Below are 20677 nucleotides of genomic sequence, written 5' to 3'. Positions count from 1 at the left end.
AAACAACTAATAAATTCATTACCTAAAAATGTATAATCTTACATTTTACAGCTTAAAGTATACTTAAATAAATATAATTACTTTTTATAAAATTCAACTTTCAGAAAAGTAATTAGACAACAAAAATCGCACAACAAGTGTTAAATACTTATAATTAATACTTAGTTTATACTATATATATGGGATCTCATAAAACCTTTGCGAGGTGATAACTTTAAGCAGACCTGCAAAAGGCGAAGGTATGTGTAAACAGTAATCTGCACAACAGACGTTGATTTCTCCACCCAAGATTGGTTGCTTGTAAGCATGTTAAGAACATTTTCACAAAGCCAGATGTTTTTGGGGGTTGTGTCACCTCCTTTGAAGAATATGAGTACATTGTAGTAAGGTATAATACAATCTTAGATTTTGTTAAAATTGTCATACAAATTTTAGCAAGTTTAATAAAAGTTCATTAAATTATTCCTACCAATAATTTGTTTCATAAGGGCTGTACAAAGAGCATCACAGCCATTGGCAGATGATTTGATCAGTTCATTGACAACCCACATCAACTGGGTAAATAAGAAATTTTGACAGGATTAATCAAAAAAATAATAATTATGCATTTAACAAATTTTTATATCAGCAAAACAAAAAATGCTTATTGTTGACAAATTCATATGCAACCTAAAAATAATGCAACTTGTCCGATAAAGTCAGCAAACAATATTGCAAAGACCTGAATCCAAGACAAATTATATCTTATTTTATTTATTTGCGATGCACCACTTTTCGTTTATAGTATTTGGAGCTGCTGATCAACTGTGTATTACAGTTAAAGAAGGCCAGTTGATGTTTTTCTACAAACCTGCATTCTTGCAGCATCAGCAAGCTTGCGGTATTTTTCAAGGATTATCATGTTGAGATGAAGTACAACACAGCTGAGACTGTCACGGTTTACCATCATCATGTTTTGAAACAACTGAAAAAATAAATAAAAGAAGATATGATCAGAACTTTCTTTCGAATAAGAGAATCTGCCTGAATCCGAATGGTGAAAACAAACGATTCTGGTTGCACATCAATGGTAAAGATTAAACTAAGTACAGAACTTAGTAAACTGAAAATCAGTTTGTTTAATTGTTATAATATCATGAATATGTTTTATATATTTCGCTATTAAAAGCATCATCAGTATCATTTATCATTTCATTTTATTTAAGATATATACTAATGATGCTTTTAATAGCGAAATATATTTATCATATTATAACATCCAAACAAACTGATTTTTGGTTTACTGTACTTAGTTTAATCTTTATAAAAGAAAATATATATAAAATTGGTTTGTTGATTTCAAATGTGTAATTTATCCCTGTAATTTTTGTAACCAATTATTCCATGTTGGTTAAAACTAACAATCCAACAAAAAAGTTACTTTTTTTTTCAAAAAAAACTCAAGAATTACTGTGAATAAAAGCAGCACAATAAAAAAAACTTCAGTTAAAGTTGTTGACTTAAAATATGTAAGTTTTCCCTGTAATCCTTTCAACCAGTCATTCCATGTTAGTTGAAACTAATAAGCCAAGCAAAAAGTTACCTTTTAAAAAAATTTAATTGAAGAATTACTGTGAATGAAAGCAGTACAATAAAACAATTTTGTATGTCTGTACATTAACTTAAAATATGTAATTTTTTCCTCTCATCTTTTCAACCATTCATCCCATGTTAGTTAAAACTACTAAGCCAACAAAGAAAGTTACCTTTTGTGCAACCTGCCGCTCTGAGAGAATTTTGCCAAGCAAGCCCAGACACACTTCCTCATGCTCACTGTTGCCCATAGAAACCTTTAAATATTTGTTTCTTTATTTGGTTGTAACATTGCTTTATTAACAGTTGACTTATTAAATGAAAATTCAATTTATTACAAATTATATCAAAATACAAATTCTATATAAAATAATAAAAAAAATAAAATAATAAACTATACTGGTTGTGTGGTTGTTGTATATTTTGCCAGGGGGAGAGGGGGTAAAGCGCAGTGCTACTATATTTTCCCGAGGGAGTTCATAGCAGTGGTACTATGTGTTGCTTTATTTTTTGTTTCATTTCAGCTCTTGTGGAGGCAAACGTGGATCTGGCCCGACATTACTTGTCATTATTAGGCATGGTGGATATTATTTACAAGATAGGCTACCAGTTAACTATGTCAGATAAGTAATTAAAATGTAAATGGTTTCTCTAACACTTTAAACTTCCATCAAAATAATGTGTTCCTAATCTTAAGGATGTTTATTGTATCAATAAAATCACACAAATTTCTCTATTTTGTACCCCTTGGTTAAATTGTTTTGCGATTGTGCAAAACTTTAATGTAGGCAAGCCTACAATTTGTCTTACATTTAAAATAAATTTTACATAATTTTATAATTTTGGGGGGACACTTAAATACAAAAAAATGGTCAAAATTAAATTTTATTTCACCACCTTAAATAATGTTGTTCCGAGTAATAAAATCATGATACTTTTTAAAAGGTTCAACTGATTCTCTAACATTTGTGAATTTTTAGATTTCCATGTTATTTCTTTATGGTTAAATGTATTAATACAATCACATAAAGTGTTGTGCATTTTCAACCCTTTAAAAATACCAGAGGAATTTAGTTCAAAACTTTGTTACTTAAACAGCCTGTGAATGACATGTATCCATCATCAATTGAAATACTCTATTACAGGGGTGTTTAAATGATTTCTGCCATGATCCACCACAGTTCAACCTAACAACATGATGATCCACAAAATACGAATAGCAAACATATTGGACACGCTTTAATTTTTATGGTGCTTTATTTATGTAAATGTACACAGAATATTGATAGCTTTGTAAATGTCATAACTGAAGTGTGCTACAGTACCAAGATTGTTTCAGTGAGAAAAATGATGAGTTGGTTTAGACCAGGGGTCAATAACCTTTTTTCTAGTCACGGGCCAACACCAAACTTAGAAAGGTCTTTGTGGGCCGCACAAAATGTTGTGCTATTAAAATGGCAGAACAACAGCAGGCGGGCTTTGGATCTTTTTTTCACTTATAAGCGTTTTTAGTTACATTTAAGGAGGCAGTAAAGCGCGAAAAAGGCGTTTGTTTGGTTTAAAATTAGAGGCCAAACGTTGTCATCAATACTACCAATAAAAAGTGTAAAAAAACTACTTTGAAGAAACGCATTAACCTTTTTTATTTTTTGTTAAGCTTTCTAGGCGAGGGTGCACGTGGCGAGCGAAGCGAGCGCGATTTTTTAAGAGGTATACCGGCATTTCTTGGTATACCGGCATTTTCAATTTCTAAGTTTTTATTACATTCCCGAAAATAAAAATAAAATGTCAAAAAATATATGCCTAATAATTTTAAATACGATTTCCGTTAACGGCAACTTTAAATAGAATTTCCGTTAAAAGAAGCGCTGATCTTCTTCAAAAGACAGCAACAAAACATAAACACATCGGACGTAGAAAGATCATGCGGGACAAGCGCGAAAATTTTTCGCACTTACGCATATTTAAAATAGTCAAAATATATTCGAAATGGACTCGTATCTAGTTTGTCAAAGAGGCGGCAGAACGAATGAATTACATTGGCGGGGCGCATCCGGTCCGCCGTTGTAGGTCACAATACCGTCGAATTGGGGCTTTCTGTTGCTTACTGATAACCTCAAACGTTCACAAAGGTTAGCATTTGGGATTCTCGTTCTATTCTTGATTCAAAATACAACAACACTGACAATTGGTATTCACATAAGACACTGTAGGAAGTTTATTTTTTAAAGACTAGGCCTACATTGAAAGATCCGCACAAAACGTTGAAAAGATCCTGAACCGGATCGCGATCCGCCATTTGAACATGACCGCTCTATTATTTACAATATTTTATCTCTTATAACAATAAAACACTTTTGACCCTTTAAAATACACCCCTTGGTTCCAGGGCAAATCTTTTTATAGGAGAACAACTTTGTAAAGGTTTCTAAAATCTTTAAAATTTCCATGATGTACCAGTAAACCCAGTTTATGTACCAGTAAATCCAGTTTATAATTGATAATAATTCAGACAAAAACAACATGTATCCAAAATATTTTTGCCACAAAAATAATATATAAATATTGCTGTCATATTTACATGTTTTGTGAGTACATCATTAATCTCTCTCTCAGATGAAACGTTTTGAAGTAGATCAGATACTACAGTAAAGCATCGTTCCAATTTCTAAAAAGATTTTAACAAATATTTGTTGAAGTTATTGTACTATGATGATATATAAAATTTCATAAAAATGTAGGGTTTTTTATCTACATTTAAAGTCTGTTCTAACAATGTGTTGAATAACTTAATACACAATTTGATTGCATTTTGGTCAATTCTTGCCAAAGATGTTTGGCGTTGAGGTTTTCCAGTGACAACTTCAGCAGGAAATTAACCACTAATGTAAACTTACTATAAAAATTGGCTATTTCTAGTATATATATGGCAGAATTTTAAGGTAAGATTTTGGCAAAAATATATTTTTTTAACTAACCTCTTCTAATTCGTCTTTCGTTTCCAAAGTGGAAGTTGCAAACATTTTAAAAGACGGATTTCCCAACGCGTGAGCCATTTTCTGTAACAAAATATGCTTGAGTGAAAGGAAAGTTTCTACTTTGTACACATTACAAAGAGAAAAATCCGTTTAAAAGCAAAAAATAAATCCCACCTGGTCACAATAACAACCTGTTTTGATTTAATACAACCTTTGCAAAACTAACGTGATTACCTTTTTTTCAAAACATCAGTGAATCTAGCAAGGGAAACACCCTACCTCGTGAAACCACAAATCCATACTCCGTAACACTAGAGAGTTTTTATTCTAAATGTACTGTATATAAGTTGTAATTTAATGGAACCAAAAGTAGAAACAGGTAAATAAATTAATTGTACCAAAAACGAGTAAAAATCGCAAAATAACAACGTTTTATTATGTATGTACCAGGGAATTTAACAACTCTATGCGCTGCTTGGGTGAGCAGATATGTCAACTGCCCTATTGGCCTCCCCTCTTGTTCTGACGTCATGATTCTCCATGAATTTCGCTAGTGCGCATGCGCATGGGCCCACAGTCGCCATGTTGGTGGGAGACATTTATTCGAGGGAGAAGGGCAAAGGAAGGTTTTGGAAAGGCACAATCGCGTTTTGAAGGAAATTAAAAGATCCAGGGGGGCAAGGGTATGTATTTATTTTGTATTTTGATACTAGAATTTATTTCTGTTGCCGTATTCAGTTTTAACTGACCACAACCTCTAATTTTTAGGTCATATTGGTGAGTAATTTGCATTTTTTAATATTAATTAAAGATATGCCCCCTTGGATACATTGAAATATTGTTTTCTTATACTATATTATTGTTTTGTACCTTGATAAGTTCTCTAGTGGGTTTTAATTAACTAAAATGTTATACTTCAATATTTTAGGGTGCCTAATTTTACACCATGCCTTTCTACAAATGTGCTGTTGATTGGTGCCAATGTACACCAATTTCCAAAAAGAGTTGCCTTTTTGGTCTTCCCAAGGGTGAACGACTAAAAAAGAAATGGCTCCGTTTTGTGGCCGATTCAAAAGTAACAAAAGCCAAGGATAGAAAAGTTCCTAACACTGTGATGATCTGCAATAAACACTTTCCGAAGTCATCCTTTGAAAACCTTTACCAGTTTGAGATGGGTTTTGCCATGCGACTCATTCTAAAAAGTGGCGCTGTTCCAGTTTCACCAGAAGTTCTAAAGGAGGTAACATTATCAGTAAAATTGGTCAAAAATGTGTTTACTAAATGTCTTGTTTGGGTTATCAGGTATTTTAGGTGGCCTTTTGCACATCTTAAGTTTACACATCTTAAACAAGACTGTAAAATTTTGGTAAGTATTTTGCTTTTTTAAAGGAAACTTTTGTTGCTTGGACATCATATGAAAACAACTCAAGTGCTTCAAGTTCAACTGATAGAAAACCAATAGCAAGATCAAATGTTCCTGCCCTTAAAAAACTCCAGGTACATAGTAGAGATTGACTGATATAACTTCTTTGAGCTGAAACTAAATACTTCTATTTAATTTTTTTGTTCCCCATGCCTTTGTTTTATCCCTTGGATATCATAATAATTTTTATTAATTGAATATATTAACTTGAATGTCCCTTGCATTTTATTCATAAATTAAATACTGTGATATTCCATTAGTTTTAACCTAAATGTGTTTAACTAACCAGTGATGCTTTTAACATTGTGGTAGTATGTTTACTGCATTTGTGTTATGCGGTTGTTTGAAAAAAAATCTATCCATATATATATGTATGTATCATCTTTTTTCATGTTTTGCAGATTTCCATGGCTGCTCCAGGAAAGTCCAACTACTCTATTCCACCGTCTAAATCGATAATTCCAAAGGTTTCTGCTCCACCAGCTCTAACTGGCAAAGTTCATTCGCTATTATCTCAAGGTACACCTAGGAACACAAGTATTCACACACAATGTAAAACATGTAATACAACATGTTAGGTTTTTTTAATCATTACTAGATGTCTTGTCAGTCAATTGGAATGTTAAACGTAAAATGATATAATTATGTAATGAAAATATGGATATTTTTTTATTCATACTTTCACCTAAATCTGTCTTATAAAATGAAATTCATAATTTTATCAAAAAATGCAAGCTAAACATTGTGAAAATAATGATTTTATTTATTAATGTATATATAATATGTGGTTAGGTAAATGTTTTTTGTTAAGTTAGATGTACAATTAAGATAATTTAAACAATAAAATTAAAAAAAGTGGTTTGTTACAAAGTTTCAGATTCCAGTCACATATATAAACCTGTTTTGGCCAATTTTTCACAAAACTATGATTGTGATGATGAAAACACAAACAGTGAGGAGTGCATTGGTGTTAGGTCTGTCATATTAAGAAAACAAGCTTGGTTGCCTTCAACAACTGCAAAAACTTCTATTGGGTGAGTCAAACAATGCCCATCTTTTAATATATTGCATTAATTTACAATTTTTTTAGTTTATTTTAATAAAAGTATTCACGGAAAAATCTTATTTTGTAAAACACACACACATACACTCATCGAAACAATAACTTTATGTTTAAATTCATTGTTAAACTTTAAATGTGGCAACTTTAATCTATAAAATTTTTATTTAAGGTTACAATCAGACCGATTACAAATTACAAAAGATGTCACAGAATTGGGAACAATTAGGTAAACTGTTTTTGGTTTTATTTTAGATACCCACTAAAGATTTTATCTTTAAATTCTGTATTTTATAATTTTTAACCAAGACATGAATTTCCCAGCGTCATTCTATGTATAATCACAATGTATACCAATATGGCCTCTAGGCCATTTAAGTTTTTTTATGACGTTTAGTGCTAATTCGTGTTTAATACCCAAGTATGATGTACAGTAGCGAAGGCACCAGACTTTTATCGTTGTATAGGATCTCATGCGCTGCGCGTGGATGTGCGTTGCAACACAGAAAGCGGGGACGCGATTAACGTAGGGATAATAGGCCACAACCATACCAGCAAAAAAATAAAGCTACCCGGTCGTGATGGGGGGAGACACTTACCCCATATCCTGTCCCTGAATCATTGTTTCCTATGTTAGTTGAGAAAAGCCAACTTGGCAAACGTGGTTGCAATTAAGGTCATGTATTTTTACATGTATTGGTCGCTTTCTACTGTTTAATTACATGCCGAAAAGCGAAAAAGATAAACAAGTACTGAACTATACAGCGTGTTTTTTTTTCGAACATGTTTGTCTCTATATATGTAATGGTACGAATTTGCAGACCGCTAGAAGTTAAAGACAGGCCGCACCGTAACGATTTTAAAAGAAACTGACTGAGCATGCGTTACTAAGAACATAGAGCTCAAAATCTAATTAATTTTATTCTAGGTTGCTTAGAATATAACCAGTAGTTTAATGAACTGTGTAACCGAAACAAAATAATTTTAGTCTTTCAGTGCCGAATACCAAAACAACCGAGATAACGTGGAGGACAAAAACGCCATCGACATTAAGCAAAGTACATTCTCCATGAACGCAATTAAGCCAAAACATTCGTGTTGTGTATGGCAAGCGCTTTTCCACTGGATGCCTTTGGCGATGGACGAATAATACAAAATTTAAACCCTACACGTCACAAACCACAGGCGAAACAAAAGTGACGAAGCGATAAAATTTGATTTTTTTTTTATTCGTATTATTTTCACAAGAAGCAAACAAAATACACAGGGGCAATGTGCCCAGCGTGAATGTAGTCTTGCCAAAGTTCACATGTCTATTGTCTACAACGTGACGGTCATCCGGCGTTTGTAATACAACGCTTGCCAAGAAATATTCAATTACTTGTTTTTTGGTCTAGCACTGGTAATAATTCATATTATTTTGGTCATTTTTTAAATACCTGTTTATGATGACCTCATAGGAAAAACGGAAAAGGTTTTCATGTAGGAAATATACGTTTGTTATTTACCAGCTCGACTTCAAGCTTCTCTCAGATTAAGGCAATCAAAAAAAAGAGTTATCAATTTGGTGCCGAAGACGTGTTACGCTATTTCCTTACAGGAAAATCACCTGCGTTGGATTTCGTTTCCCTCAAGCAATTTTGGCAATATGCCAGTAATTTTCGATTATCAGGTATTCTTAAAAGACCTAAGATTATTACTTCTTTCGCGTTATTGTTGAAAAGAATATAACTTGAAGCGTACAACACGGAATTTGTTAATATTTTTTCAGTGATTTAATTTGTCAAACTTATCACAATGAATACAGTTTCTCACAACAAAACCGAGAAATTTAGTTTAACCATTTTAAGATGTTTTTTTTAATGCTTTCAGGCCAGGGCGACCTTATGCGCAAGTCATCCAACTACACCGTTGGGGCAAGGCTCAAATTTGTGATACTGTCTCCAGAGAGAAAGCAACAAATTTTCGATTACTTTCGTATCGGAAAAAATAGTATCAGTACTGAATGTCAAATAATTGCCAGATATTTCTGGTGGCCGAATTTACGAGATGATATTAAAAAGTTTATTAGTGAAAAAGTAAGTTAAAAATATTTTGGTGTATTGAAAATATTTTTGTATTATTGTGTAATTTCCGAATTCCACTCCTGGAAAACGTACTGCCCTATTTTAAAGATTGAGGCTTTGTATGGCCTTTTTTTGTTATTTATTCTTTGCAAAACTATAATATTTTGAATAGACATCAACTAAAGCAAAAAAAGAAGTTAAGGATCCAGAACTACCAATTGCAGATTGTTCATCGAATGTCAGGTATTCACATTAGGCGTCTTGTAGGTTGCATTGACAGTAATTCTGTTTCTTACATCAAATTTTTTGAAAAAAAATTGCAGTTTACCTCACACGCTGTCTTGTTTTAAGTTGTACCAAACATGTTTTTTAAATGATCGTTTTGTTTGTGATGCAGTTCCACTGAAGGTGAACAAGTGTCGTTTTTGAAAGGGTTTAATTTAAAGTTGGCGTCAGACAAGGTTAAAGTCAAAGCTTTGGACACCACAAGATGGGACCACGATTACACCGCTGATAGATTGGTAATTCCATGTTTGCAACTTCTGTAGACACTAACTTTTTAGGAACATGATATACCTACTATTTCAAAGGGTTTGAAAAATGATTCGATTAATATTGTAAATGTAAACAAATTTATCGAAATCCAGACAAAAGAGAGGTTTCAAGATATTCTAACTTATCCATTTTTACCCTATCGATTCGTTGCCAAAACAATATATAACTTTTTATTTGAAGACTGTAAAAAGAATGCTGTGCGCCAAATATCCTGACTCAGCTCCAGCTAACAAAAAGGCGAAAAAATCTGCTCAGGATGTTACAGATAACACCAATAAAGCAACCCTTTACAAGAAGGTACTATATATTTTTTTAATATTATAATATTATTATTATTAGTACACCGAAAAGCCATTGCAGACTCACCGAATCTGTCGATCAATGATGCAAGCAGAGCAGACTAGAAAAACAACTAGCCTGCAGTGAGAATACGTAAGCCGTTATCGTTGGTCAAAAAGCAGCTTCAGAAGGGCTAGATCTCAGTTGTAAGCACACATATATGTGTGTACATATGTTTCATTATTAATATTATTATTATTAACGATAATCATCGTTCTAAGCGTTTAAGAAAAAGTAAAAATGCATTTACTTTTTTTCCTGCAGATTATCTCAAGTAGTGAAGACTCCGATAGCGACGATTTGAATCGGGCGTCTTCATCCTACTCGGAGGTAAAAAAACAAAAAAAATATTTCGATTTTGTAACAAAACAAGTATGCGATATTAAAGAAGATCAATTCTCACCACCAAATTTTGCCAATGGCGATGTTTTCAATTGTTGCGTAATGTTTTAATGCTGATGTTTTCAACGTTTATTTTGCCTTGTTGTGAAGACGCTGACGCCGTTGCTTCAAAAGTGATTTTCTTTTGTGTTTAGAAAATAACACGGGTGCAACCGGAAACATTCCCCATCCTACCACAACCGGAGAATTTTCCTTTCATCAGGTTATTGGGTTTGGAGTTGGTAAGTGCAGGTTCTCAGTATAATTTTTAAGGCGAGAGTCTACTAATTTAGATACAACGAATTAGAAAATGTGTAGCGCTGGATTTGTCAACCCTTACACCTAGTTTTATTTGCACAGGGTTTCAAAAAAAAAAACAATTCTTCTAAAAAAAAACATTAAACAAATATAGCTTCTGAAAATTACGATTTTAAAGCCTGTAAATATATTTATTGATATTGCTCTTAAACCTAAAATTTCGTGAGGTATGAGCCTAGTTTAGGTGAACCAGTTAAAGTTTTTTGTATACTCAATTCCTTACCAAAGACTGGTTTTAAAAACTATTTATTTTATTTTTATAGGTATCCAATCGCCTTAACCGTACAAAAGAACTCGCACCCACAGTTCCCAACACCTGCATGATCTGTAAGACATATTTTTAAATTATAACTATTCAAGAACTTGACTTATTTTTAGTAAAGAAATAATGTCTTGAATTAATCAAACTTTCCAGTTTTTTTAAATCTACATTTTATGGTTTTATTGTTTTAACTTTAAACAAGAAAAATAAATAAACCGCCGAAACTATAAGTTTTGTGACATTCAGGTCACTATTTATACAAACTACTTACTTTATGCAGGCTGTCATATTAGTTATCTATCACTTAAAATCAATCAATCTGTTCCTGTGAATGAATTTAAAAGATGTTCCTCCTAAACTTTCTCACAAACCACTAGGGTTCCGCCAACGGCAGTTTGTGAGCCAGCGATGATCTCGACCATTTTTAACCAAGTTATTAAACACATTACAAAGTATGACCGCGTCCCATGAAATCAAAACTTAGCACAAAGCGACCCTAGTTGCTATTTTGCTTTCAATAGGCACCACGGATTATACGGTGACTTGGCATAAGACGTCCGGCGGAGTTCTCTGTCACAAATGCAACAAAGGCGTGGCAAAGAAGGCGCTCGCGAAGAAAAGGAAGTTGATAGACCCGGTCCACTACCATCCTGTGAAAGCCCAGCCCTCCCACCCTAGGCCTCTGCAGTATTTGGCCCAGGTGTGGTGCTTTGCTGACGTTGTGTTGCAATCTGTTGGATCAGTGGTTCCGAAACTTTCGTTCTAGCATACCTGTGTAGTTGTTCTGACTAAAATTAAGACTGTGAAAAAGTAAACGTTTTTCATTTAAAGAACATTTTTTTTCAAAGCCACCAAAACACTGTTAAACTAAATAATTAGCAGCATATAAAGTCGCAAGTTTTAAAGTGTTGCACTATTTTAATCCAGAAATCAAGTATAGTGAACGACTAGCAAATTGTATTATTTACTGCTCTAGCTCGGAAAAAGCAACTCCACTTGCTAAATGCTGTATTTCATGCAAAGTAAAGGACAGCATACGACTATTATAGTTTTTATAAAGTTGTGGTAGAGCCCACCTGTGCCTCCTTTAAATTGGTTACGCCACCTAGAACTTATTTTATCCTTTAGTACAAGTTTTTGTTTTAAACTTGTACGAAGTTTTAGACTACATCAACTGCACGTTAAACAGAAAAAATTAAAAGTATGCGTCGAACTAAGATTATCATATTGTCCTTCGTGAATGAATTTACTGTGTAACTAATAACTATACATAAACACAGCCTTGATCCCGTTTGGGACTATCTGGAGTTTTCAGCAAGAAACCTGATAAAAGGGATCATTATATGCGCTTTATAGTTTAATTATATGCTTTTATCCAGGAAAAGAGCCCTTCGCTGAAACCAATGGTGATCCACCATCATGTCAAAGAGTTGCCGCCTAAGAGCAATGCTCCAAGCAAAGTTCAAACTAACGTGCCGCCGCGAAGTGACAAACAGCCAAGCCTGCGAATCACAATGTCAAAGGTAATTGCTATAATTTTAGTCTTGTGCTAGTTCTAGTTTAGCACCTTAACAGAACAAATCAATACTTGTTTATTAATGAATAGAGTCTTAACTATTATGTCGTCGTACAAGAGCTTGTCATGTTATGCAAACGTCGAACTACGTATTTGTCTGATTTAAATCTGGGCTTCTACTTGTCGTTTGATTCTCGGCTCACTATACGTGTTCTTTCTATTGCCTAATGTTCGACGTTTAACTTGAAGTTCTATCTTCTCAGGAGCATTTCAACAGCATTAACAATAAAATATCTCTGATGGACGCTGCCAACAAAATCCGGGACCATATTAACAGCAGGCTGTTGGAGCTCAAAAGCAAACCGAAGGTAAGAATACATCAAGGCAATTTTGATCGCGTTTTTTTTATCACTGTAGGTACTTTAATTTGGCTGTCTATTGGAGTCCATATGAATACACCATTTTTACAGCGATGTTTGCGAAATTTTTATCCTTTGATATATTCTGAAAGGTATGGTGTTTTGTAGGTTGAATAAATCAATTCGGCTGGCACAATCTTGTGTTGTATCTAATTTTAGTTTAGTTTGAAAGATTTTCCCATTGGCCTGGTGGTAAAAATTGTCGAAAAAGTATTTATTATTAAGCGCTTTACCTTGTCGGCCCTTGTTTATGTTAAGCGGCATATGACTAACTTCTTTTCGACACAATTAATCGATCTACTATGCCATATAAAACGATTTTTCGCCCGATTTTTTACCACTTTAATGCAAGGCTTGTCCCTGCAAATTGGTAAATCATGTCCTTTCTCAGGCTCCAGCAAAGCAAGAGGAACCGATGACTATCCAACAACGACAGAAGCCGCCTTCTTCCGTAGAGCTGCTACGCTCGATGCGACAAAGTCAACGCAAACCAGGTTTGGCAAATATTTATAACTATTTATAAAGATATCCTGCCTATACTTTCAATGGATTATAGTACCTTCACAGCTAAGTAGTACCCTTACAGCCATAGTGTAAAATTGTTCTGAAATATGTTTGAAAAGGTTATCTCTAAAAATTGAAACCATTTAAAAATATTAAATCGCGTTTTGCGCTGTTTTACGATGTTTCGTTGGTGCGATTTCTTACCGCCAATGCAATCTCGCGTTTTGTATCTATCTATCTAACAATAATAAAAGAAAGTTTGTGAGATGTGTGTGGCAAGATGTTCGCCCGGTCCGTCGACTAACAGTCGCTTGCAGTACAAAGGGTCGTCGGCTAACAAAAGGAGCGGCGACCGCCCGCCGTGTGCTCGCCTATAATTTATGTTAAACAAACGTATGCAACTATCCAAGTAAAGACTTAAGTTCAGCAGTGCCAAATTTAGGCAGAGTTCGCAAAATATCGCGTTTGTTGTTGTCGCAGTACGTAAAAGATAGTCCAAGTTTTACATATCCGCGCCAAACTTTTTTTCAAGTGCAATTACCTGTCTGGACATAAAAAATCAAATTAAGTATATTGGTTTAATAAAATTAGTATATTGGTTTAATGAAATTATTTAACGTATCCGTGCAAAACCTTTTTTCAAGCGCAATTATCTTCCTGGAAATAAAAAAGTAAAATTAAGTTTTTTTTTCCTTAATTAAGTAAAATTTTAATGTTTACAACTAAAGACTATTATGTTTGGGAAATTATTGATGAATATTACAACAACGTAAAATTTAGGTAGAGTTCGCAAAATTGCGAAGAATCGAATTTCTTACTTCACAGTCACGCAGATTAGAACATCATAATGTTGGGCGCAGACTTTGCGTAACCTTTAAAATCAAATTAAAGTCATCACACACTGACCTAAATAATCGCTATTCAGCGTCAAGCCTTATTGTTACTTAATCCAGTCTTGCCCATAACAATCGTTCCCAGCAATACTAACTGAGTTTTTCGTTACCTGACACAGAGACTGACCTACAACATCGCTAGATATCTTACATTTCGACGTTACGCTAGGCGCGGTTCACAGTTATCTTTTTTTTTATCTGTAATTTATAAAAGCCAAAGTCATTCTGTAACCCATAAACAGTTTTACTGTTATTACTGGATTGCAAGCACCGAAAGCGGTTATTTGGTACCTGTATACCAAAAAGCTATTATTTGCACTACGACTGTTTTAATTTGCAAAATCGGGGCTTTTTTGCAAAAGCAAACGGTGTTTAGTTAAGCACCTAAAAACTAAATGCAGTTTTGTTTGGTAGGTAATTAACTGCGGTGTGCGAAATTTCTAAAACAATTTGTTAATCGTGTTTGATTTTTGTAAAAAAGTTAATTTTTTGTTGGATATTATTATTAAACTTTCAATTAAGGTTAATCGCTGTTCTGCTAAGAACTGTAAAACCTAAAGACAGTTTTGTTTGTTTATTGCACGATAGTTTTTATAGCAGCAACTCAACCACGGGCTTTGGATAGTCGACAAGATTGATTGTCGAATTGAGGTTCAGTAGAGTGAGAAGTGCTTAATTTGTAAAGAATAGTTTAGTTAGAAAATATTTATTTCATCAAAAGCATTTCACGGCTTCCAAGGTCATCCTAAAGAACACTAACAAGTAGGTTTACCTCAAATATTTATTTTAATTTTAAAACTGTAAAACTTTTTCGCTTGCCTTTCAATTTAAAAATGTTACTCTAATCGGTCAGCTTTTTTTACAATTCTAAAATTACTCACATTTTTTCGTCGTTGAATTACAATTTTTAACTAACTAAATTATAAACGCTGTTGGCGTACTGTGAGTTGCAGTAATCCCGTGTACTTACTCTCTAAACAACATATCTGTTTAAAAAATCTTATTAAGATAACGCATAGTTTTTAAATTTTGTCCACAACAACCCTACTCCTGATCGCTTTTGTACAATAATTGTTTCGATTTTGTTACGCAACCGTGTATCAAACGATATAAGTTGTTTGCAAATAGAAGGTTACTAAAAATTCACACTTTTTTCGTCGGTAAATTAACAACTAACAATATAAACGACATATTAGATGGACTTTTAATGTTGACGTTATTTTTTAAATTAGATTTTCTATGTACATTAATTCAAACGATTCCCTCAGCGGTATCATAAAGCGGTTTTTTTTAACAAGGGTTCCGTTTTCACATTTGTAGAGGCCTTAAATAACAACTTCTTTATTATATTGTTATATAGAAACAACTTATTGCATGTCGGTAATACAGACAATCATACCGACTCGGTATTATGACAAACGATTTCGATTAAAACTACTGAATTATGTTCAATAAATTTGTTTCAATTTCTACAATTACAACCTTAATACAAACAGTTTGACTCACAATCGTGCTTAAGGCGTTACGTACCTTTCAAAATAAAAGTTTTGCCATTTTGTATAATGCGCAACAAGACTTAATATTACCAGCGTGCTATTCAAATTGATGGTTTTATAACGTAAATCTCCAAAACTTTTAAATCAGAGTAACACCCCGCAGCCTGTGTGAAAGCGGGATTAATGGAATGGCGTGTTTAATTTAATTATGTAACTTATCTGCGTGGCTCTAAAGATATAATTCTTGGTCTCCGTCAACCTCCATTAACTTTTTCCCAAAATTAAAGAATAACGTATAAAAAGCAGTTTTGTGTCTGAAATAGGTCACTAAAGAAAAGGCGCGAACGCGCTCTGACCATTTAATCACTAATCACGTGTTACCAAGATTGTATAACCTTCTTCCTGAAGCTTCATGTTATGGCCGATAATTTAAAATTATATATTTGACATCAAACCAAATTGCAACGTTGTGTGTTTGTTAAAAGGGGCTACTAAACACACAACTTTGGCTAAACACGTCTCGCATGTTTTAGGTAACGAAAACCCGTGACATTTGTCGATCAATAATTACCGAAAAACGTAAAATCATTCGTAGCACCAATTATTCAAATTGCGCGAAATTCAAACAAATACGTAATTCCGGTTCAGACCATACTGCCTCCAACGAAAAAAATCCCGTTTAAAAAGTAAATTTGCTTAGTGTTCAAACCACTGCAATAAACGCAATATTTTGCAAAACAGTCCAAATGTTGCGAAGTTTATTCTCGGTTCGTCTTGCTGTACGTTGTCTGTGTAAGTGTCCTAATGCCTTATGAAGAATGTTAGGGAAAACGCTGCAATAAACGCAATATTTTGCGAACTTAGGCTCCATTCACGTGGTTAAACAAAGTACCACATAAAATTTCATGTTTACCAAGGAATGTGCTTGACTTGATTTTTACGGTCACACAGGTTATTGCTCTATAAATGTTTGGAAACGTTTTGCCCTTATACGTTAAGGTGTTTTGCGAGAAGTCGCACGCGTGCCCTTTGTATTTAACATGCAAATAAAGTACAATCCTGCGTGATGTTTTTGAAATGGTAAGACAAATAATCAACTATATCACACATCACTTGGGTAAGCATGTCATACATCTTTTAAGCAACAAAACCCCGTAACATTTGTCAATTAAGAATAACTCTCACACGTAAAACTTCAGGTCGTAGCAGCAATTGTTTAGACCTGCTTGATATTGTCATATGCGTAATCCCGGTGCTTTAGGTTATATTGCAAAATCAACCATTATTTATTCACAGAAATGTCACGGGAAAAATGTTCTTCTCCCGCTATGTCACCTGCTGCGAGACGCATGCGGGCTTTAAGGGCGGCAGAATCTGAAGAGCAGCGACGAAATCGGTTGCAAGCGAATGCAGCACGTAAATTACTGGAAACACCGGAGAAACGTCAGACTCGGCTCCAACGTGAAGCCGCAACCCGAGAATTGTGGAAACAACGGGAAACACCGGAAGAACGTCAGACCCGCCTTCAACAAAACGCCGCAGCACAAGAAATGCGTAGACAACGGGAGACTCCTGAGGAACGTCAGACTCGCCTTCAACAAAACGCCGCAGCACAAAAAATGCGTAGACAACGGGAGACTCCTGAGGAACGTCAGACTCACCTTCAACAAAACGCAGCAGCACAAAAAATGCGTAGACAACGGGAGACTCCTGAGAAACGTCAGACTCACCTTCAACAAAACGCCGCAGCTCGAGCAACACGTGAACAATTGGAGACGCCTGAGGAAAGGCAGACTCGCCTTCAGCATCAAGCTGCCCAGATGGCTGAGCTAAGATGCAACGAAACTTCAGGACAGCGTCAAACAAGGCAGATATCACAACGTTCAAGGCAAGCTGCAGTTCGATCCCGGCCATTTAGAAAGCTGGTCTCGTGAACCAAGGGTCGTGTGTTCAAACCTCACTGGTGGAAAACTGTTGTAATGCTGACTTTCAATTTACAATATATTTGTTGTTGCATCACCATGGAAATTTTACACTCTTTTGCTCCTTGTTTTGTTGCTTGAATGCCATTTAGTGAAAAAATAAACGCGATAGTTTACAAAATTTACATGAATCCGTTATAAAACCAAGGCCATACGACCAATACGTTTACGGGATATGCATGGGCGCCTAAGAGACCAAGAAGGTATATAGGTAAACAATAAACATATATTTGTGTCAAATTGATTAGAAAATCAACTACAAATCGGTGGTTTGTTAACCAATTATGCTGTTTATACGAACATTGTACCTATTTGGACTGTTTTCACATTGTCTTGCACTTTTCATCCAGTGGTATTTTAGGGGCGAACTTTACCTTCACCCTGGTAATGCTTGCTATAAACAATTTTCCCAGTACTGCCTCCCGCATTGCCAGTGCTCCTGCCGACAATTCTGCCGCCAACGCCGCTGAATTACCCAGGGCCCTCACAGTCGAGCGCAGCGCGGCGTCTGCGCTTAATCAGAAAGCACGAAACCGAAGAGCAGAGACGCTCGCGGCTCCAGGCCAATGCAAGGCGCAACGCTGAGCGCCGACGACGCGAGAGCAGCCTAGAACGGCGGCTGCGTCGCGAGAAGGACGCCTTGCGACAAGCGCTCAGACGCCAACAAGAGCTGGATGAACAGCGGGTAACGCGTTTAAAGAAGACCTCGCAGCATCGCGCGGCCAGCTTGCGGCGGGAGACGCCGGAGCAGCGCAAGTTGCGTCAACAGAAGGACGCAGCCCGGCAGGCCGCCAGGGTGCTGAACATGTCGATTGACGAGCGCAAGGCGCACCTGGCACACAAGGCCGCCCGGCAGGCAGAGCGGCGACGCCAAGAGGCGCCTGAAAAGCGAAGAGCGCGCCTGGACCGATGCGTCGAGCGTCAAGCTGAAAGAAGGCGCGCTGAGGACGAGATTGAGCGAATGTCGCGCCTCGCAAAGCGCTCCGCTCAAAAGGCCTCGCGCAGAAAGAACTTGTCGCCTGAGAAACGCGGAGCGCTCCTTGAACGAGATTCGACGCGGCAGGCTGCCAAGCGACTGCAGGAAACCGAAGACGAACGCAGAACAAGGCTCGAAAAGGCGGCCATCAGACAGTCGGCCTACAGAAAGAGACTGTGACTGCTGGCTGACTAAACGTGGCGGCTAGTTCTTTTTCGAAGCGTTGTTTGGCCGTAAAATTTATATTGGGATGCTTTAAATACAGCAGCGCACTGCCTTTGTTACCGTTATTGAAATACTGTCTGTTGTCTACCTTGCTTCGAAATCGAATTTAGTGGCATGAACTTGTGAACGACTACTTCGCCACAGTTGTTACAAGTCGTTTGTCTTGTGTACAGCGTTGTGCTTGGAATGTTCACTTTGTGCCGTTTTAGGATAAGATACGCTGACGGACCGATCACAAACTTATAAACGTAAATCACACTGTTGTTTTGTTTTTACGTAGGCCAATTTTACAGCTATTTTTTTGAATCATTAAAATCTGCAATTATGTTTTTTTTTTTCAGTCGTCTTGGTCAAAAAAGTTCGCAAGTACAACTACCACCGTACGTCGAAAGGAACGTAGGACCAAATTTATGGAGTTTTAAAGAAAAACTGAGCTTCGGCTGGTGGATATAACTGATTTGAAATGGGAAATAACGTTACCGTATTTTTTGCATCTGCCTTTCTGCTGCTAATGTTTATTTCTTTTTCGAATAATGTTGTGTGATTTCCTTTGCAATTTCACGTACTTTCATTACAAAACCACGTTATATTGTTCTGGTAGATTTCGAGATAGGTTTAAGTAAGTACCTAATTTTACCTATACCCTAGTTATCTGATTATTACTTGGAAAATGTAAGGCTAAAACCAATATTGTAGGGTACTTAACTAATCACTTAAGGATAAAAAAAAAAAATTTTACGTTTTTGTTTGACCGTCAAACCAAATTTTTTTTAGGCTGTTTAAAATTATATGTTAAATTTCTTTAGGAGCTTCTCTTGGCAACCCCTTCAACGTTTTAGAAAACCAGTGAGAGATTTGAAACTGAACAGATTTTTCATACGCGCGCTGCAGTCATGTGGCTCAACAAAAATTATAGTCACCGTTGTGAACAAACTTTTCCCATTGTGTTAATAAAATGTTAGAACAAGTTTTATTCAGGCGGGCCTCGTTTTTTTGCACTTAAAAACATGCAAAGTGTTGCCACAAAGCGCAAAAAAAAGCGTTGTTTGGTTTAAAACTAGAGTTCACACGTCGCCATTCATACTACTAAAGAAAATTGTAATAAAACTACTTTGAGGAAACGCGATAACTTTAATAGTTAATTTAGTTCTGCCTTGATTAACCTTTTTGTGTCCGGGCGCCCATGGCGAGCAAAGCGAGCGCATTTTTTTTTTGTTTTTGGTACACTCGCATTTCGTTTAAGTTTCTTGCTAGTTTTTATTGCATTGCTAAAAATAAAAAAAATTAAAATATATGCTCAATATTTTTACATCCGTTTTCCGTTTGTCCGCGACGCACTTAGCAGCCAGGGCGCAACGGTAAAAGCGCTGGTCTAGTTCAAAAGACAGTCTCAAAACTTGAACGACCGGACGCCGGACGTACAAAGATCGCGCGAACGCGAACGTTTTTCGCACAAACGTGTATAAAATAGTCAAAACGTATTTGAAATGGACTCGTGTATAGTTTGTCAGAGAGGCGACGAGCGAATGAATAATATTGGCGGGCCTGATCCGGCCCGTGGCCCGTAGGTTGCCGACCCCTGTCCTAAAACAAAACAATTACATATATTTACCACATTTTGTTCTAAAATAAATTTGTGACATGCGAACGTCATAACTAATGAAAACACAATCCCACAAAAGTTGCAAATATTTCAAACAGAAAAAAATTCT

The 20677-nt window shown here is 35.6% G+C and overlaps 2 protein-coding genes across 6 annotated transcripts in view; one reads left to right on the top strand and one right to left on the bottom strand.

The window, feature by feature from the left end:
* Window positions 1–4791, bottom strand: part of LOC146139977 (integrator complex subunit 3-like) — a 58320-nt gene extending 53529 nt beyond the window's left edge. The window contains exons 1-7 of the mRNA XM_083391443.1: window positions 4725–4791; window positions 4551–4631; window positions 4154–4240; window positions 1746–1829; window positions 851–964; window positions 470–554; window positions 225–358 (exon numbers count right to left, since the gene is read on the bottom strand). Coding sequence (XP_083247569.1) covers window positions 225–358; window positions 470–554; window positions 851–964; window positions 1746–1829; window positions 4154–4240; window positions 4551–4628 — 582 coding nt within the window. The 5' untranslated portion in view covers window positions 4629–4631; window positions 4725–4791. The remainder of the gene's footprint in view (window positions 1–224; window positions 359–469; window positions 555–850; window positions 965–1745; window positions 1830–4153; window positions 4241–4550; window positions 4632–4724) is intronic.
* A 319-nt stretch (window positions 4792–5110) lies between these two features.
* Window positions 5111–19859, top strand: LOC146139976 (uncharacterized). Of its 5 annotated transcripts, XR_014501293.1 has the most exons (20): window positions 5111–5233; window positions 5479–5790; window positions 5940–6047; window positions 6375–6492; window positions 6845–7007; window positions 7206–7262; window positions 8545–8705; window positions 8906–9111; window positions 9272–9342; window positions 9497–9620; window positions 9835–9951; window positions 10258–10323; window positions 10530–10616; window positions 10956–11019; window positions 11476–11654; window positions 12334–12477; window positions 12734–12838; window positions 13281–13383; window positions 18178–19213; window positions 19307–19338. XR_014501293.1 is itself a non-coding variant. In XM_083391462.1 (19 exons), the coding sequence occupies exons 2-19, from the start codon at window positions 5497–5499 to the stop codon at window positions 19363–19365; spliced, it is 2226 nt and encodes a 741-aa protein (XP_083247588.1). In that variant the 5' UTR covers window positions 5111–5233; window positions 5479–5496; the 3' UTR covers window positions 19366–19859. The 5 variants fall into 5 exon arrangements, 4 of the variants coding, with proteins under 4 accessions (XP_083247588.1, XP_083247585.1, XP_083247587.1 ...); XM_083391462.1 differs by lacking the exon at window positions 18178–19213 and having other exon boundaries at window positions 19307–19859; XM_083391459.1 differs by having other exon boundaries at window positions 18178–19859.
* Window positions 19860–20677: the final 818 nt, after the last annotated feature.

The sequence above is a fragment of the Ascidiella aspersa genome, chromosome 6 (genome assembly GCF_963924565.1).
Source record: "Ascidiella aspersa chromosome 6, kaAscAspe10.2, whole genome shotgun sequence".
NCBI classification, from domain to species: Eukaryota; Metazoa; Chordata; class Ascidiacea; order Phlebobranchia; family Ascidiidae; genus Ascidiella; species Ascidiella aspersa.
Note: the sequence above shows the minus strand (reverse complement) of the source record. Positions and strands in the feature narration are given on the sequence as shown.